The sequence below is a fragment of the Carettochelys insculpta genome, chromosome 2 (assembly GCF_033958435.1).
Source record: "Carettochelys insculpta isolate YL-2023 chromosome 2, ASM3395843v1, whole genome shotgun sequence".
Classification (NCBI taxonomy): Eukaryota; Metazoa; Chordata; order Testudines; family Carettochelyidae; genus Carettochelys; species Carettochelys insculpta.
The window spans coordinates 66,933,543-66,953,142 of record NC_134138.1 but is presented as its reverse complement, the minus strand read 5'-3'; the positions used below and the strand labels follow the sequence as shown (position 1 = coordinate 66,953,142).

General features: G+C 48.6%; 1 protein-coding gene across 6 annotated transcripts in view; it reads left to right on the top strand.

Annotated features, from left to right (window-relative positions):
- Positions 1 to 19,600, top strand: part of CSPP1 (centrosome and spindle pole associated protein 1) — a 142,339-nt gene that overhangs the window by 83,470 nt on the left and 39,269 nt on the right. For all 6 annotated transcript variants that reach the window (XM_074985742.1, XM_074985747.1, XM_074985744.1 and 3 more), the window contains 3 exons: positions 1,517 to 1,621; positions 6,276 to 6,342; positions 18,467 to 18,587. In XM_074985742.1, coding sequence (XP_074841843.1) covers positions 1,517 to 1,621; positions 6,276 to 6,342; positions 18,467 to 18,587 — 293 coding nt within the window. The remainder of the gene's footprint in view (positions 1 to 1,516; positions 1,622 to 6,275; positions 6,343 to 18,466; positions 18,588 to 19,600) is intronic.

Here is a 19,600-nt window from a genome sequence, read left to right as displayed (position 1 = left end):
CCTTCGTTGCTCTACAGATCCAGACTAACACGGCTACCCCTCTGATCCTAAACCCAATATCTCTTTCTAGCCATCTGTGTTCAGGAGGGTCTCGGGCAGACCTAAACCATATGCACCCCTGCTCTTGCACCCATACTCCCTTCCCTTCCGTGCACTCCAATCCCCTGCCGCGGGTCACAACCCTAACCCCTGTACCATCTCCTACAATGCTACCCCCGATCATAGCCACTTCCCAGACCCTGCATCCCCATCCTACATCCCTCCTCCAGGTTGTAATGTTGGCCAGGCCGCCAGCTCTAAAGGCAGTATCCTGCCAGCAGCAGTGCAGAAATAATGGTAGTAATACCATTCCCTTCTTGCCCTTGCTCTTGCTTCTCTACTGCTGCTTTCTCACTAGGGTATCCAGAGAGTGGTGGCAGCTGACTAAGGAACTAGCTGTGTGGGCAGAAGCACAGAACTAAGGGTGACATACAATAATATGCTCTCCTTAATTCTGTGCTGCTGCTCTCAGTAGCTCAGCCTTCAGAGGTGGATTTCTGGCCAGCAACCACCACTCTCCAGCTGTGAAGGCAGCACTGCCAGCAGCTGCAGCATAGAAGTAAGGGTACAACCCCCATATAATAACCTTGTGACCCCCACACAACTCCTTTTTGGGTCGGGACCCCTACGACTCTAAGACCATAGCATTTGAAATGTAAATAGCTGAAGTAAATTTTTAAAATGGCTGTGAAACTGACCAAAATTAGATTGAATTAGATTGTTTACATTGGGCAATGGAATTGTTGCATCTTGATAAAGATACATACAAAGAGTTCCTGCACTCACACAGAAGTCACAGATTATACAGACAGATTTTCAATTTGTCTTAAACTAATTTCATTGTATGTGTGTGTTTTGGAGAAATATTGTGCAAAAATGTAATTTGACTCGAGGCAAAAAGAGGATAAGTGACATAGCTAATTAAAAGGTTTAAAATGATGACGAAATAATTAAAAGTTACATAAATTTTATAAGAGTAATTATAAGTACAGTAGGGTCTCAACATTTGCAGGGGTTCCATGTTGAATTTTGCAAATATGACTTCTGCCAGGAGCCCTGGGGAAATGGCAGCTGCCAGTGCTCGTGCTTGGGGCCCTGGGAAGCGTCTGTCCATGAATAATTGAATTTGCAAACATTAAATTCTCACGTTTTGAGACCCTACTGTAGAAGATAAAGTATATCTAAGAACTAATTACCAAGGCCGACACCTTTAGCATTGTATCATTTGTATAGTGGTTTTGTTAAAACATATAGTTAAATGTTGAAAGCAAAATTATATAAATGCTAAAATAAAATAATACGGTCCAAACAAATGAAAGGGTAATAAAATGCAGCTGCTAAATATATTAAAAGCATTTTATGTAGAACTAAAAATTTAAACAAGCTTTTATTTTAGCCAGCTCCTCCACTTAAAGTAATAGTGTATTCAGTTTCTTAGGAGACTTGTTACAATCTTGCACATTTTCTTGATTTCCAGTTTTCAAGGCAACCTTCTCCAGTTATTCCTGCTCTTCAGAACAAGTTGTTACAGAAGGAAGAGAGGCCTCCTTCTGTTGAAAGCCGAACGTCTTATTACGCACAAGTATGATTCTTTATATAGTAGACTCTTTCGTATCCAGCATTCTATTATCCAGAACTCTCAGATAACTGGTATTTTAACCATAAATAAATTTTTAGTTACATTTTCCATAAGTACAGTGTAGTAACAGTAAATACAGCAAACACAGAATGGCTGCCTCTACACTTGCAAGCACGTTTGGAAAATCCGGCCCTCTTTTGAAAGAGTGCATACGTAGAACATCTACACAAAAAGCACCCCTTTGAAAACAAATTGAAAGAACACGGCTCCATTTTCGAAAGTGTGCCTCTGGTCCTGTAAGAGGAAGAGCGCCCACTTTCGAAAGAGTCTTTCGAAAGGAAACATGTAGATGCTCTGTGGGCCGCTCTTTTGAAAGAGCAGTCCTCCAAGGAACTGCTCAGATGGCACACAGAGACGCCCTGGCCAGTGGCATTGGGACTGTATGGTAGCTACGTCCAACCACATTCAAGGCTTCGTGGACCCAGAAACCCCCTGGCAGGAAGCTGAGAGCATGCTAGGAGCAGTCACTGCATGAGCTCCCACAGCACACCCTCTGAGCAGCCCCAGAGCAGCAACCTGCATGCATGGCCAGCAGCCAGGACCCCCGGGGCACCCCTCAGAAGGCTCACAGGACTCTGGCCAGCCCCCACAAAAAAGGGCACCTTCCTGGATAGAGCCAGAGTTGAGGCACCTGCTGGGGCTCTGGAAAGAGGAGGAGGTGCAGAAGAGGATGGGGAGGGGTCAAGCGGCAGAATGTGGCTGCATTTGACTGCCTGTCCAAAGGCCTGGCCACCTGAGGACACCCTGCACCCCAGATCAGATCCATAGTGGTGTTAAGGATCTGCGGCAGGGTTGCACCTGGGTCCAGGACTTTGCCAGCCACTCGGGCAGGTCCAGTGACCTGTCCCTACTACAGGGAGCTCCCCAGTCTCCTGGGGCCCAGGGACAGCTCCCCGCAAGCATTCCTTCTGGACACTGCAGTGAATGAGCCAGTGTTGGTGGACGTGAAATAATTTTATTGTTCTTCAAACTTAATAATTAGTGTGCAAGTAGTAATGTGTGAAAATATCAGTGATCAGTTACTTGCAGTTTTAACAGAATAGCGCATATAATTTATGGTACATTTGCCATAGTTCTTTTATCTGTGAAATTTGGTGTGCTTGCTTTTTGAATGCTAAAGTATTTTTAAAAATCATCTATTCTGCATATATTCTTAAATGCATTCTGGATATGTTCTTTTTGAAGGGGTCAGTACAACCTTTCTATTTTATGTAAGATATTTAGGCACCAACTGAGATGGTGAAACAGCTTTATTGCTAAGATAGTCAAGCCTACGTGTGACCTGACATTTGCAAATTGTCAAGTTCTCCCTTGCACAATTGAATCTTAGAAACATAGGGCTGGAAAGGACCCTGGGAGATCATCTAGTCCCAGTACAGAGGCAGGAATAAATAATCCTGACTGGTGTTTGTCTAACCTGTTCATAAACACCTCCAATGCTGTGGTTTTCACAGTCTCCCCTCTGGATCCTCTTTAATTTGTCCACATCTTTCTTACAGCCTGTGCCCAGAACTGCACTCACTGCTCCAGCCAAGACCTTGCCAGTGTTGAGTAGAACAGGACAGTGTCCAGTGTCTCACACGTTGCTTTTAATACGCTCCAGAATGAGAGTTGCCTTTTTTGCAGCTGATTTATTTATACACTTTCAATGTCTTGATACTTTTCAACAGTACTACTGCCTAGCCAGTTATTCCCCTTTTAATCACTGTGTAAGAGTCGTAGTTCAGTAGATTTTTCTTTCCTAAGTGCAGTACTTTGCACTTGTGTTTACTGAATTTAGATCAATCATCTAATTTGTTGTAGTCCTTTTAAATTCTAATCCTGACCTAAAATTCTAGTAGGCCTTCCCAGTAGGTGTCATCTGCAGAATTTTTTTAAAATAATGGTTAACTAGTAAGCCCTGTCCTAAATGGATGAGGCTTCCTGGTTACGGTTAATGGGTAGAGGCTGGAGCAGCCCCCTGCCTGTACCAGAACTGCTGCAGGTGTGGGGCTCTCCAGAGCAGCCAGAGCATCCCCTATCTGCGGTGGTCTGGGGAGTGTGCTGGGGAAAGGTGCACTGGGGAGGCCAGCGGGGCTGAAGCACCCTAACCCACAGCACCCCTGTGAAAGAAGACTGGGAGGACTCCTTAAGTGTGTGAGCCCGCTGAGTCCTAGTCCAGAAGTTTCTTCCCTGTCTCCAACAGCCCATACTTAGCAACCCGTCCTGGCCCCTCCGAAGTCCTTTGTTCTTCAGCTAGTCACACCCAGCTGATTTCTTGGGTGAGACATCAGTGTTGGTCCTTGCTGAGTGCTAAATGTCCTGGCAGTTAGAGTGGCCATTGGCTTTTGGGACTCTCCATTGCTTAGGCCCCAAGCAGCTAGGAATCAGTCACATCTGTATGGCTGGGTCTCTGCAAAAAGTAAAGAACCTTTTCCCTACACCTACCCATGCTCCACATAGCGGCAACTGAGGCAAAGGCATTCATCCAAAATATTGGCTGGGTCTACACTAGAAAGTTTTGTCGGCAGAATGGGGGTGTCTGTTGACATAATCAGGAAGCGTCTACACACTCAAATCATTCTGTTGACAGAACTCCGCATTTTCCTCCACAGTATTATCCCTCAAAAATATGAGGCATAACAATCTGTTGGCACATTACTGTCGACAGAAGTTCAGTGTAGACACTTCTGTCGACAGAGAGGGCTTCCAGTTGCTGGGCAGCCCTCTTTGCAGAGCTGCCATTCCACTTTCTGGCACCAGAGCACAGTGCAGTCTGGCAGTTCTCTGACAGAGCAAGTTGTGTGTAGATGCAATCTGACAACAGTAGTTCTGTCGAGATTTTCCTGTTGACAGATGCTTCTAGTGTAGACATAGCCATGTAGATGCAATCTGTTGTCAAAGGGTCTGTCGAGACATTAACTTCTGTTGACAGATGCTTCTAGTGTAAACATAGCCATTATGAATAATTCCCATTCCATCACAACATCCACAATATATTTCTGTGGAAGATCCTGAAATTTTCCACCTGATTTATCCTTATCTGTCAGAGCAACCATTTTTTCCCCCCCATGAAATAGTGGACAGACTAGTCACCGGTGCACTTTAAAATCCAGTCTACACTAATGAATCATTGCTGAAAATAGATTTTAACAGTATGTCTCTCTGAACTGGGAGCAAAAATTGTATTTTGCACTGCACAAAAGAGTTTCCAGAACTCTTTCAGGAAGTGATGTAGTTGAGGCTTTAAATGTTTGATGGTGTTGGTGCATTTTATGACACTTCTTCCTCTTCGCCTTGCCACCCAAAATGCAACAAGGTCTCTGAGACCGTCCTTTACTTACTGGCTTGTGCAACATCTAGCACAGTTGGGCCCTGATCTTTGACAGGGAATTCTAGATTTTACCACACTGCAAATAAATGATCTTTATGATTTTAGTATGTATTAAGTAGCAGAGTTTTAAAGAAATGACGAGAGACTGTCAAATTCTCTCTCTCTCCCTCCTCCTACCAATAGTTTTCCAGCATGGTCTAAACAAGGGGTGAGCAAACATTTTATGTCAGGCCCCACTTTTTGTCCCTGCAATCTTGAGCCTCCCCTCCCATTCCTGTCTAATGTAATCCCAACTTAGACAAAGATTTAATGGGCGGACAACAGACATAAAAACACTCCAGATCCCCAAAGTGGTTAGTCAGCACTTTAATGGAGTGGGCCATTCTGTTAATGCGTGTTACTGAGGAAAAATTTTCATGCCATTCTTGAAAGGGAGACTGCCGAACTGTCTTTTATATTCAAATTTGGCACATTATCATGTGGTTTGAACTGGGATGGGAATTTTCTGAGTCACTATAGGGGCTCCTTTACATACGTGGCTTAATCTAATTCTTGACCTCCCCCCGGCTTCTACCCCTCTACTCTCTGATTTGCTCACCTTGATCATTTTTTTCTGATTTGTCCACTTTGATTACTGTTTCTGGTTCTCTGTGCCTTAAATATTGAGTCTGTTCTGGTATGCTTATGGTCTGAAGAAGTGGGTCTGTCCCACGGAAGCTCACCTAATAAATTATTTTGTTAGTCTTTAAAGTACTACTTGACTGCTTTTTTGTTTTGATAAATTTCAGTTAGGTTTATATCAAAACAAAACAAAACCCTTTTGGCATATGTAAGAAAATAAGTATGTAGAATATAAAATTTCGTTAGTCAGTGTATAACTGTGAATACCCAAACATAAAAACAGTAACGTATTTCAACATTTTTAACAAGATGGATGTGCCTGAGAGCCAGCAGCTGATTGTGCTGCAGCCCCCTTACAAAATTTCATGCCCACTGAGAGGGCCCACTGCAAACTTTGCTCACACGTGGTCTAAACCCAGACAGTTTTAGGTTTAGTACATTTTAATTTCTCTCTGAAGTGCTTGCTTACATGAGCTTTGGTGGGTAAGACCCACTTCATCAGATCTTCCCCACAAAAGCTCATTACCTAATAAATAAAATTCCTAATCTTTAAGGTGCTACAGGACTGCTTGTGGGTTTTTGGTGTGTGAAGCTGCAGACTAACACAGCTGGTCTCTCTAAGACTGTTAAACATAATGATTACATATTTGTTCTATTTGCTAGGATATTCCGCAATCCAGGGTTCAGTCTCCTCCAGTCCCTGCTAGAAGAAACCAGTTGCGTGCCTATGGTTGGTATTCTCTTTATTCCATAACTGTGTTAATCTCTTTTTGCTTTCTTTTCTCATATTGATTATAATTATCTTGTGCAGAGAGGAACTCCAGGTGTTAAAGATATCAGCAAATACTTATTTGATCTTTTTCTAATTAACCCTTTTTCATGTCCCCTAGTGGAAAAATTACTGATTGTTTTCAGATATAGGCAATTTATATATGAAAATCACTCTTAATTTAAAGATGTTAACTATGCATCAATGAAAGTGTTGTGTTTTCAGCAGAAGTTTCATGTAAGAAAATGTAATTGTTTGCATGGTGTTAGCACATTAATATTAATCATGCTTCTGCTTTGGGATAGAACGTGATATGAGTATAACTAGGACTACTGTTATGAAATAAAGAAAATATATTTGGGCTTGTTTTAAGGAAATCTTGGTAGTGAGATTGGTTAGACCAGTGGTTCTCAGCCTTTTCAGATGAATGTTCCCTTTAGGGAGTCTGATTTGTCTTGAGTACCCTAAGTTTCAACTCACTTAAAAACTATTTGCTCACAAAATCAGACATAAAAATGCACAGGTGTCACAGTACACTGCTACTGAAAAAATGCTTACTTTCTCATTTTTACCATATAATTATAAAATAAATCAGTTGGAATAGTACTTAGATTCTTCTTCGAGTGTCCCCGTGGGTGCTCCACATTAGGTGTCGGGCTCGCCCGGCGCCGCAGATCGGATCTTCCAAGCAGTTTCTGCCGGACCGCGCATGCGCCGGTGCGCGCCGCTCCCCCGCGCGCTCCCGGCCATGTGCGCGATCCGGTCCCCGCCAGTTCCTCTTAACCGCCGTCGGCTGCAGACGGAATCCAACTAGGCTAAGGCCAAGTAGTGTATTCAACGGCTTTATCTGTTTTTTCTTAAAGTTTTTTCAGGCACTTAGGCTACTATAAGCTAGCCGTTTGTTATTTTGTAAAAAAAAAAAAAAAAAAAAAAACAACAACGAACAAGCTAGGAGAGGGACAGCTCAGCCAGTCCCAGTAACAAGCGCCGGAGGCCAGGAGCTAGGGCTATCAGCCCTCCGGCTAAGGCAGACCATCGGACGGGGAAAACGGCACAAAGAAGGTGCTAAGTACCCACTTAAAAACACAAAGACTCACCAACAATGTCCTCTTCAGGCTTTTAAAAAAAAAAAAAAAATGCTGCTTCTTGACAAGGCCCTCCAGCCAGAAGTGCCGGAGCGGCCGCAGCAGGAGGGACCCTCCGGGGCCCTTAAAAGGAAAGCTGCCTCCCTCAGCCCATCAGCGCAGAAACGGAGGAAAGTATCTCCAGCCCGATCCCTGCCGGCAGCAACAGCGAGCGGGACGGGAGGAGCAAGCAGCCCCCAGCCGCAGCAACAGCTGATCGGCGGCGGCACGGAGAGCCACGTGGAAGCGGCTCAGCCTCCAATACTCAGCCAGCCGCCCCGCACCGCAGGCAGGGCGGCGGCTAAGCAAACGCCGGTACTGGCGGCACCGCAGGCAGCGGCACCGACCCCCGGGGAACCGGCGGTGCAGAGCGCGCAGGCACGCAGCCTGCCGGCACCGGAGGACACCGCACATGCGGCATCGCCCTCGAGCGTGCCGAGCTCGGTGCAGACGGGGCCGGAATCCCCTGTATGCTCCCCAGCCCGATCCCTGCCGGCAGCAACAGCGAGCGGGACGGGAGGAGCGAGCAGCCCCCAGCCGCAGCAACAGCTGATCGGCGGCGGCACGGAGAGCCACGTGGAAGCAGCTCAGCCTCCGATAATCAGCCAGCCGCCCCGCACCGCAGGCAGGGCGGCGGCTAAACAAGCGCTGGTACCAGCGGCACCGCAGGCAGCGGCAGCGGCACCGACCCCTGGGGAACCGGCGGTGCAGAGCGCGCAGGCACGTAGCCTGCCGGCACTGGAGGACACCGCACGTGCGGCACCGCCCTTGAGCGTGCCGAGCTCGGTGCGGACGCCGGAATGCCCTGTATGCCCCCCAGCCCGATCCCTGCCGGCAGCAACAACGAGCGGGAAGGGAGGAGCGAGCAGCCCCCAGCCGCAGCAACAGCTGATCGGAGGCGGCACGGAGAGCCACGTGCAAGCGGCTCACCCTTCGATAATCAGCCAGCCGCCCCGCACCGCAGGCAGGGCGGCGGCTAAACAAGCGCCGGTACCACCTACCCCCGGAAAACCGGCGGTGCAGAGCGCGCAGGCACGCAGCCTGCCGGCACCGAAGGACACCGCACATGCGGCACCGACTTCGAGTGTGCCGAGCTCGGTGCGGACGTGGCCGGGATCCCCTGTATGTCAGGGGCGGAGTTACCTCCTCAAGGGAGGGGGAAGACTGCACACAAGAGGAGGCATTGCAGCCCCTCTCCGCACAGGGCTGTGTAGTTGCTTTCTCACAGCCCTCCGCTATGTTGCAGACTCCAACTAGAAGGCAGGGGTCCCCCCCCTCCTTGGCCTACCCGGAGCCCCGTTCTCCATTTCTGCAACCAGCCTCACCCTGGCTGGGACCACCTCCACCCTTCCTGGGATTTGAACCGCTGGACTATTAGGCAAAGTCGCTCTCTCCAGGGTCTCGACGGTCTCCCTCCCCCAGACGCAAAGGGTATGCACCAAGGGAGTGGTCTAGGTCACCTTCCCAAGACCAGTGCTTATACTGCCGTGGTCGCCCCTACCACGCAGGGCATAGACACCATCGGCAATCTACTAGGGAAAGATCCCTACGAACGATCTCGTACCCCCAAGGGCAATTGTGACCGGGGACAGAGACTTAAGCATCTCAGGGGGGACTGGTTATGGAACCCCGAGATTTTTCCTCGCACACCTCTAGTGAGAGGGTGTACCATCATCAGCAGGAACCGGAAGGGTCCAGAAAGACGTACCCCAGCGGTTCCTCGCTTTCCTCCCCGGATGAGGCTACGGCCCCGGGGGGCGTCCATCCTCCGGACGATCTCAAACAGTTCCAAGAGCTGTTTTACGAGGGTGGCCTTCACGCAAGGCTTCCAGACAGCAAAGGTGCAAGAGCAACACCATAAGCTCCTCAAAAATCTGAGACCTCCGGCCTCCTCCAAAATAGCAATACCGCCGATGACGCAATCTTGGAGCCTGCCACTATGATATGGCAGACTCCTGCGACTATTCCGCCTGTCCACAAAAGAGCGAAAAAAAAAAAAAAAAAAAAAAATACTTCGTGCCCACGAAGGGCATGGAGTTCCTGTTCAGCCACCCACAACCAAATTCTTTGGTGGCGGAGTCGTCGCAACGTGGGGGAATAAACAAACATGCCAAAAAGCTAGAGCTGTTGGGCAGAAAGGTCTACTCCTCCTCCACGCTACTGTTGCCAATGGCAAATTACGCAGCGCATCTAGCGAACCATAATTTCAACAACCACATTAGGTTGACCTCCCTCATGGACTCGCTTCCAGAGGGCACGAAACCAGTGCTCAAGGCCATCATCCGACCATTTTATAACCAGTGGCAAAGGATCACCGCAGACACATGGGTGCTGGAGATCATAGCCACGGGGTACGCCATCCCCTCCCAGTTGCTCCCACCGCCATGACCTCCACCCGGGGCCCCACCTCCAGGAGACCTCCCATGTAGCGAGGCTCAAGCAGGAGGTAGACCATCTCATGCTCGTAGGGGCAGTGGAAAGAGTGCCGGAGCAACTGCAAGGGAGAGGGTTCTACTCGAGGTACTTCCTCACGGGGAGGTCCATCTTAGATTTTCGAGGCCTCACCGGTACCTGCGCAAGCAACGTTTTCGGATGATCACAAACGCCTCCATCCTTACGGCACTAGACGATGGAGATTGGTTCGCAGCCCTCGACTTACAAGGTCCTACCGTTTGGGCTCTCCTCAGCCCCCAGAGTCTTCACCAAGACCTTGGCAGTGGTGTCAGCCTACCTGCACAGACAGGGGGTATTTATATTCCAGTATCTGAATGACTGCCTACTCAAAGGGGCCTCAAAGGAGGAGGTACTACGCATAATATGTGTCACAGCAGGCACGTTCTCTTCGCTCGGCCTGCTTATCAATCTGACAAAATCAAAGACAGACCCCACACAGGACATAGAGTTCGTAGGGGCACGCATAAATTCTATTACAGCGAGGGCGTATCTACCAGAGACTCGCTTTCGGGCCATCGGCTCCCTCGCGCAAGGCTTCACCTTCAGCCCTATGGTGCCGGTTCTGACGTGCTTACAGCCGCTGGGCCACATGGCAGCAGCAACGTTTCGTACAACAGAACGCCAGGTTACACATGCGCAGCATGCAGCATTGGCTGGCGAGCGTATACAAACCGGCAGCACACACTGTTCACAGGATGGCGTCGCCCACAACGGAGGTGCGCAAATCCCTGCAATGGTGGGTAAACCCAGAGAACCTGCTAACAAGGGTACCCTTCCACCAACCACACGTATTGGTTTTTCTTACTACAGATGCCCCCCTCATAGGGTGGGGAGCACACATGGGCGAAGAGGTGACGCAAGGGCTGTGGTCCTCTATGGAGCAGTCACTGCACACAAATATACTGGAGCTCAAAGCAGTGTTCAACGCCTGCAGACACTTTCGAGACCAACTGAAAGGCAAGGTAGTCGGGATCAGTACAGACGATACCTCCACCATGTTTTTATATAAATCGGCAAGGAGGAGCTCGGTCCCGTGCCTTATGTGTAGAAGCAGTCCGGTTGTGGAACTGCTGCATCGCCAACAATGTAACCTTGAAAGCCTCGTACTTACCAGGCGCTCGCAATGTGAAGGCAGACCAGCTGAACAGGCGTTTCGCACTCACGCACGAGTGGCAGATCCGTCCCGATCTGCTGCAACCGATTTTTCCACGCGTGGGGTTTTTCCCCAGATAGACCCTGTTTGCTACTCAGCACAACAAGAAGTGCCCACGATTCTGCTCCAGGGCAGGACTGGGACGGGGGTCCCTGAGGGATGCCTTCGCGATCTCATGGAGGGGCCCCCTGCTTTACGCTTTCCCTCCCACAGTGCTCATCCACAAAGTGTTGCAGAAAGCCAGGAGGGAAGGAACCTGAATGATCCCGATAGTCCCAACGTGGGACCGACAGCAATGGTTCCCCCTATTCCTGCGCATGTCGGACCGGCCACTGAGGTCCCCTCCGGTGGCGCGGGATCTGCTCACGCAAGCCCAGGGGTCCATAGTGCATCCGCACCCCCAAAGCCTGCGACTACAAACGTGGTTAATCCATGGCTCAGCTCCCTAGAGAGCACATGTACGGAGGAAGTGCAGCAAGTCCTAGAAAGTAGCAGGAGGACTTCCACCAGGAAGACCTTCAAGCAGAAATGGACTCGCTTTACGGCATGGTGTTCTACCAAACAGCTAGCCCCCGTTCGGTGCCTATGGCTGTGATATTAGAGTATTTACTGGACCTCAAGAGAGGAGGACTCTCGCTATCCTCGTTTCAGGTCCACCTGGCCGCTATTTTGGTGTTCAGACACGAAGAGGAAGGGCACACGGTGTTCGCCCATCCCATGGTTACCAGGTTCTTCAAAGGGCTGGTAAGCCTATACCCCCCTCAGAAACCGCTTCCACCTCTGTGGAACTCGGACCTGGTGCTTAATGCGAAAAGGGGACCACCATTTGAGCCTTTGGCCACGGTTTCCCTCCGCCTCCTTATGATGAAGACGACCTTTCTTCTCGCAATCACGTCAGCTCGCAGGGTGAGCGAGCTTGAGGCAGTTATGGCAACGCCGCCCTGCGCTGTTTTTCCAAGGAGGCGGTAACCATACGGCTGCATCCAGCCTTTGTTCCTAAAGTTTCTTTCTGAGTTTCATACTAACGAACCTATTGTTTACCCTTGTTTATCCAAAGCCTCATAACTCTAACAAAGAGGTGCGCCTACACCTCCTGGACGTGAGCAGGCGCTAGCTTTCTACATGGACAGGACCAAGTCCTTCCGGAGAACGGATAGGCTCCTAGTCTCTATCGCTCCCAAATCAAAAGGAGAATGTCTCTCTTCGCAGAGAATCTCTAAGCACATCGTATCTTGCATAAAAATGTGCTACAAACTCAAAAAGACTCCTTTACTGGCCACGCCCAGGGCTCATTCCACTAGGGCGGTGGCAGCATCAACAGTCTTTTTTCAAGGGCGTTGCGCTAAAAGACATTTGCAGAGTGGCGACCTGGTCATCCTGTGACACCTTCGCCAAACATTACGCCCTTCACAGGGTATTCCAAGAGGATACCCGTCTCTTGGCAGCGGTCCTCTCGGGGACAAGCTGCACATAATCCGATTACCCACCTCCTATCTTGGGTTACTGCTGGGTAGTCACCTAATGTGGAGCACCCACGGGGACACTCGAAGAAGAAAGAAAGGTTACTCACCGTAGTAACGGTGGTTCTTCGAGATGTGTCCCCGTGGGTGCTCCACTACCCGCCCATCCTCCCCGCTCCGGATCTCTGTTTAGTGTTTTGCAGGAGCATCCGAGGCGGTTGGTCAAGGAACTGGCGGGGACCGGATCGCGCACATGGCCGGGAGCGCGCGGGGGAGCGGCACGCACCGGCGCATGCGCGGTCCGGCAGAAACTGCTTGGAAGATCCGATCTGCGGCGCCGGGCGAGCCCGACACCTAATGTGGAGCACCCACGGGGACACATCTCGAAGAACCACCGTTACTACGGTGAGTAACCTTTCTTTTCAGTGTGATACTTGAGCTGTTTTTCACTTGTGAGCCTTGTCTGAAACCCTGACCCTGCTGCCTGGGGATGAAGCATGTAACTTAGCTTCACAGAGAGCCCGTATGGCAACGGCCCTCTGGCATTTTAACTTCTTGTCATCTTCTAATGCCAGCCCTGCATTTGCAACTCCACTAAATCCATCCCACAGCCACTCCAAGCCCCAAGTTGAGAAACGCTGATTTAGGTAAGTTAAGTATCCACTGGAAGACGCCTGAGTACTCCAGAGGTACTTGTACCACTGGTTGAGAACCACTAGATAAGATAGTGGAATAGTTTGCTAGCAGAAGTACTAGAACCCTTAGTTGCAAATACAGTGGCCAGGTACTCCAGAATATCTGTGGCTGCAGAATCTGGCTGATCAGCCATCAATGGATTCAGAAGCAGGAGGGTGACATGAAGACGTCCTACTTGTTATCGAGTGACTGCCAAGAGAAGACTCCAGAACTACGACAGGGAATGGTCCTCCATTGGCAGAAGTAGACTAGAATATCTAATAGTGAGCAGGTTTTTCATTTATAATTTCTGTAGTTCTTGTTCCCAATATATTTCTGTACTTATAAGTTGTGTGTGTGCGTGCGCACGCACACACACACACACACTTATAAACTGTATATTCTTTGAGTGCTTGCTCAAGTCCAGTCCATATAAAGTATGTGTGTTCACAACATACACTGGTGCCAGAAGTTTTTCCCTCAGCAGTAGCTGTACAAGACTGACTTCGGCACCCTCTGGAGTGGCAGGCACGTTCCAGGGTATAAGGGGTACTGCTGGTTCCCCACACCCTCTGTTCTTTCTTGCTGCCAGTAACAGTGCTGGAATGTCTTCTGCTTCAGCTAGCATTGTTTATCCTTTTTTTAAACTTAACAAAACCTGTAATTTTGTTATATGTAGTTGGTAGTTGAATTATTTACCCTTAGTAGTAGTTCTCAAAGTTTTCATTAGTCCCAAATGGGACTCAGCCTGATGAAGGAGTATGCCCTGATCTCCAGATTCTAAGCCCTGCCTTCATTGCAAATGACCTACTGCCCATCAGAGAGCCTCATGGTAGCTGTCCTAGGTGCTTGAGTGAAGGGCACATAATTGACAAGTGTCTTATATGCAAATCCTTCAGCCCCAGAACTTAAAAGGACTGTGATGAACACCTTAAAGCACTTTTGATAGCATCAGTATTCACTCCAGCACTGGAGTAGCTGTCTGACTCTGCACCAAGCACTGCAGCGTTGTTGGGGCATGCCCCGCCAGCACCGTGCATGAACTGGCACCAACCCCACTCCACTGTTCCAGCCAAGAAGGTAAAGACAGTGAGGGGATGATCTCCTGCTCCTCTCAAGGGAAATGAAGAGGGCTGGGAGACAAGCCAAGACCTGCCTTGGGCATCGCAATGCCCCCTTCAGGAAGTCAGGACCCAGCTTATGCAAGCAGTGCAGCCCAACCCAGACTTTGCCTGTGTCTCTGAATAGTGACATGGGCATCCATCTGCTTCAAGTGCTGGTGACACACAGGGCACTACAGGCAACTCAGGAGATCGTGGTGCTCCCAGTGCCACCGTTGCTAGCTCCATTGGTACCCAGGTCTCGGGGAAATTTGCATTGGGACCACTACTTACATCCTGATTTTAGTACCATTTATGCATCATGAAGGACATCTGACCACAGCTTGTCCATCCAAAGCCATCATTTTGCAGAGCTGGAGAGGCAGGCTCAGCAGAGCCTTCTTAGGTTTATGGCACCTACTGCTCCACTCAAGGTGTACCTTGTTGGTAGTCTGGTGCAGACACCAGTCCTGTGCCACTTGTTAGAAGGACCAAGACCAATTCCTCCTATCACCAAGTGCTTGGTGTAGATTCCAGGTTCAGTCAGGGACTGAAGCTACTGGTCACTAGCCTGTTATCTGTCTCCAAGATGGAGATTATTGTATTCCGGAAAATACTCTAGTCCTGCTCCCTTAACTGACTGGAAGGCAATGGGTGGGACTGTCTGTATAAAAGCCCCAGCCAGAAATCCACTGGGGGCCCAGCCACCAGAGAAGGCAGATGCCAGACTTGAGCTCGTGGCTAGGGAGGACATACAGCCCTGCAGAAGGCCGAAGGCTGGCCCTGACTACCAGGCCTCACCGAAGAGGAGCTGCATGCTGGGACAGAGACCCCACTCTACCCTGACACGGAGGAACTTAACCTGTGGCCCTGTGAGGTGTGAGCTTGGGGTGATAGCGAGAGAGGTGTCTGGAAGTGGCCCAGGGACAACTGGGTCAGTGTGTTGCCGTGTGGATCCCTGCTGTCCCCACTATCAGTCCACTCTGCTGCAAGTAGGGCCCTGGGCAGGGGTGTAGTGGAGTGGGTGGCCTGTGCCCCCCACCATTCTTAACCTGTGGGTGACAGTGTCTCCATCTCTGTTCTGTTCTAGGGGCACACCTAGAGGATACCTGACATTGTGAATTGCTGTCTGTTGGTTGATCTGCCCTGCACCAGGGCCTAGGCCTAGTGACTTGCACCTGGAACTGCCTTTGTTTGTTACCTCATCCTGAACCAGGGCAGGGACCTAGTGAGGCCCGAGTGCTGTTCCAAGGCCCAGGACTAAGCCTGGGTGGCTGACAGTTAGATGTACTCAGTGATCTGACAGCAGTCCCTCCCTGGCCCATGCCCAACCAGTTGGACCTACAGTTACAGGACCAGGGCCGGCTCTCTTACCCCAGCCTTGTGCCCATCCCCCTCAACCTCCCGGCATGGGTACCAGCACATGGCTGAACCCAGAAGAGCTGACCTGGATCATTTTGGGGAGTAGGAAGACCTCAAACTATTTTACGTGGGCAAGTAGACAAAGTTTTGCCACTGGGTATCTAAGCACGGCATCTCTGCCTCGCATTGCTCTTACAGTCTGTCTTAGATTACCTACTTCATTAGAGTACATCTTCTGGTCATCTCTGCCTTTCACCCACTAATTCAGGGCCAGACAGTGTTTTCTCATGATGTGACGGTCAGATTTTAAGTGTCTTGAGAGACCCCAGTTCCACATTGGGATCTAACTTCATTCAGATCCCATAGATGGGCCTGCCCTTTGACCCGTTGGGCTCTTGCTGCTTTTCCCACCTGTCATGGAAGGTAGCTTTCCTGGTGCTAGTGACATTGGTGAGATGGCTCTCTGAGGTTAAAGTTTTGACCTCAGAACCACTACGCACTACCTTCTACAAGGGCAAGATTCATCTGTGGCCCGACCTAGTTTTTCTGCTGAAGGAAGTATTTACCTTCCATAGTTTGTATCTCTAGGTGCCTGAATGCCTTTACAATTCTGGTCAATGCAGGCTGGATCTCGCTCTTCTGGCACCCATGGAACCTGAGCTCTTGCAAATGAGGGACTTTGCCATATCAGGGAATGTTCTCTGCTTCCAGCCCCTCTGCCAATTGCCTTCCACCCTGACTGGCCTTCCAGCCACTGGCCCGCTGGGCTGCTGGCCCCAGTCCTGACCCCAACCCAGCTGCTGCCAACCCCTGCTCTGGCCCTGGTTGTGCTGCTGGAGGCTGCCTCCAGTCCTGGCCCTGCTGCTGGCAGCCATCCCCATCTTCTGCTCCAGCCCCAGACAAGCTGCAGGGGACCACCCAGCCTGAGCATGTGGACTTTGGCTCTGGCTGGTCTGTGGGATGCTGGCCTACCCTGGTAGGGCTGCCAGACACCAGCCCCCAGGCCGACAGATGTTGCTCCAGCCCTGACCCTAGGACTCTCTAGTGCTGCTGGACCACAGATGTTGCCCCATGAAAAGGTCCTGGATTTGAGAGGTGCAATCTGTAATCTTTTACATTTTACTGAAGTTTTTATTTTGGTCAGGTTACATGAAGTAAGCAGATAAGACACAACATACTGAGGAAGGCTTTAAGTACAGATGTGTAATATTTACTAGCTAACCATAGTAACGGGATTAACTGGATCCAGTGTCGAGGCATACTTAACCCTCTCTATCCATAAGCAAAAGCTTCAGCCCAGCCGTCCCCTCACGTAAGAAATGAGGATACACAGGAAGAAATGCATACGCTTGAGGCCTTACGCTAATATCTGAGGCTTAATGACATCCTTCTTTCCTGAAAGCAGTGCATGATCTAGTATCACAGACTTCTGGGCTCCATTCTCAGGTCTATCCTAAAAGTTGGGCCCTATATCTAGCATGCCATGAACTGAACATGTGGCAAAATTCCTGACTGACCTAAATAAAACAATTTGGCTAGATCCACAGCATACTATTGCAGTCACAGGAAACTTCTTTTAATCCTGAAAGAGCCTCATGAACCCCAGGGGAGGGAGTATGAACAGAGAAGCTAATTTTGCCCCTTAACTGTCCAGTGCCAGTGCAAAAGACCTCCTGGCACAGCTTCCACACTCTACTTTTCACTTCTCAGACTGCATGTGGAGCTGGGAGGGCATGTCATGATTAAGAAAGTAGTAGCTATCCTTTTCTCCCTAACAGTCAGTCAGGATGCTGGGAGGAGCTGTTGCTTGCAGGTCTGATCAAATTGTGTCTCTTCCCACACACTTTGCTTTTATGAGATGAGACATTGATGATTCTTAATCCTGGATGCCTCTTAGAAATATGTTCCTTGGGATGTCTCAGTATAAATCTATCCAAATTTAAAATGTATTACCTGCTGCATCTTGATCATGTTGAGATAATCACTAGTTCTGCAGCTGAAAGCTGGTGTTGTCTCATGTTTAATCAGTCACATTTGTGTTTAAAAAAAAAAGAAAGAAAGAAAAAGCCAATAATGGCTGAGAATTTAAAAACTGGACCATGATAGACCATGAACCCCAGGGATAATTAAATCTGGTGATAATCTTGAAAACAACAGCTCTCAACAGTTCTTGTAAGTGGTTCCATTTCTTCAAACTGACTCAACAGACATTCTAGGTTTCAGAACAATGTTTGAGGTTATTGTATGTTCTGGTTACTTTAGGAGGGTGGCGGTTTAGTTTTATGTTGGGAGAATTGTATTGGGGCTTCTGTGTTAACTTGTATGAGTGACAAATTAGGGGTATGTTGTGCTGGAAGAACTATGCTTTTTAGGCTATTGGATGTAGTGATTATGAAATCGTGTTGGTGGTTTTGGCCCAGGCCATCTACCATTTTTGTAATCTCCGTCATATAAGCAATGAAATTGTTGCATGCAAATTAGCTGTCCAGTAAGGGTGGCTGGTTGGATTACTTCTGTTATCACAGTGTTTAGGACATACATACATGTCTTACTGTGGCATGTGTGTAATTTACAGTCACAACAATTGGGTTCTTACAAATTGGATAGTAACCAACTTCAACTTCAAAACCAGTGGTAATTGAACCTTGCAGTATTCTGAGGCTCTTGGCCATGGTTGTAGCTATTTCCATAGATTTCTGAAGGGCCTAAAGTGTTCCTCCAACACTTTTTAAACAAATTATTGATGTTTAATTCCAGAGGAAAGAAAGAACGTGATAAATGAGTTGTCAGAGATGAGGAAACAGCTCCGAAGCGAAGAGCGACGACTTCAGAAACAATTGCTTAATGCAGTCAGTGATGATGACATAGCCACTATGAGGTGAGAGTTTTTTAAATAAACATTTCTAAAACCAGTTCTCTCACTTTGCCGCAAGCTGTATTAACCTGCCAGAACACAACTGAGCAAAAGATAAAATTTGAAAACACTTCTGAGTTTAAAATTGCATACGAAAGATTTGAACTCTTTTACAATACAATATTACATTGATATTAGTTATTTAATGTCAGAGATGAGCGTGACAGTCTGCAAAATGCATGGTTTAGTCAATTCTGTGGGCCATGCTTACAAGATGGGGAAATATGTCCTGGTAAGCAGTGAATCTAAAATACTTAGGGGTCAGAACATGATCTCCCAGTGTTGAGGCATGGTCAAAAGGGCTTCATGCAGTGATTGCCAACTTAGGCCAGTAAGTGGGCTGCATGAGTGGGCCTCCTTCATCTTATTGTGCTGCAAGATTGTCATAACCAAGACAGCCTCCTCGCCTAGGGTAGTTTTGCTAACTGGACTTGCGTATCTAGAATTTGTGGGGTGTGCTGAACGCTTTGATTGGATGCATAGGGAGCACACGGCTCTCACCCTCAATGTGTGCAATTAGCATGCACCTCAGATGCAAGTGATTTACATATGTGTCACTTTAGTCGTTTTGGTTGGGAAAAAGTGCACAGATGGAAATCAGCGGAAGCTGGGAACCCTGCATGTGAACAGTGGTAAATAAAGTGTCTTACAGGCCACCCACAGAAGCCTGATGGGCTGCAGGTTGCCCACTACTGGCTTATTGAAATCTTGGAAAACTACATGGCAAGATCTGGTTGGATGATGAAGGTTCTGTTACCCCCATATTTGGCATAGGTGCAGCCACTGATGGAACACTGTGGCCAGTTCTGGTGTCTAAAATTCAAGAAAGAGTTTTAAATTTCAGAGGGTTCAGAGAAATTCCACAACAATTAAAGATTTGGAAAATGTGCTATAGTGAGAGACTGAAGGAGCTTAATCATTTGAACTTGTCAAAGAGACGTTTAAGGGCTGATATGAACATACTCTGCATATAAATA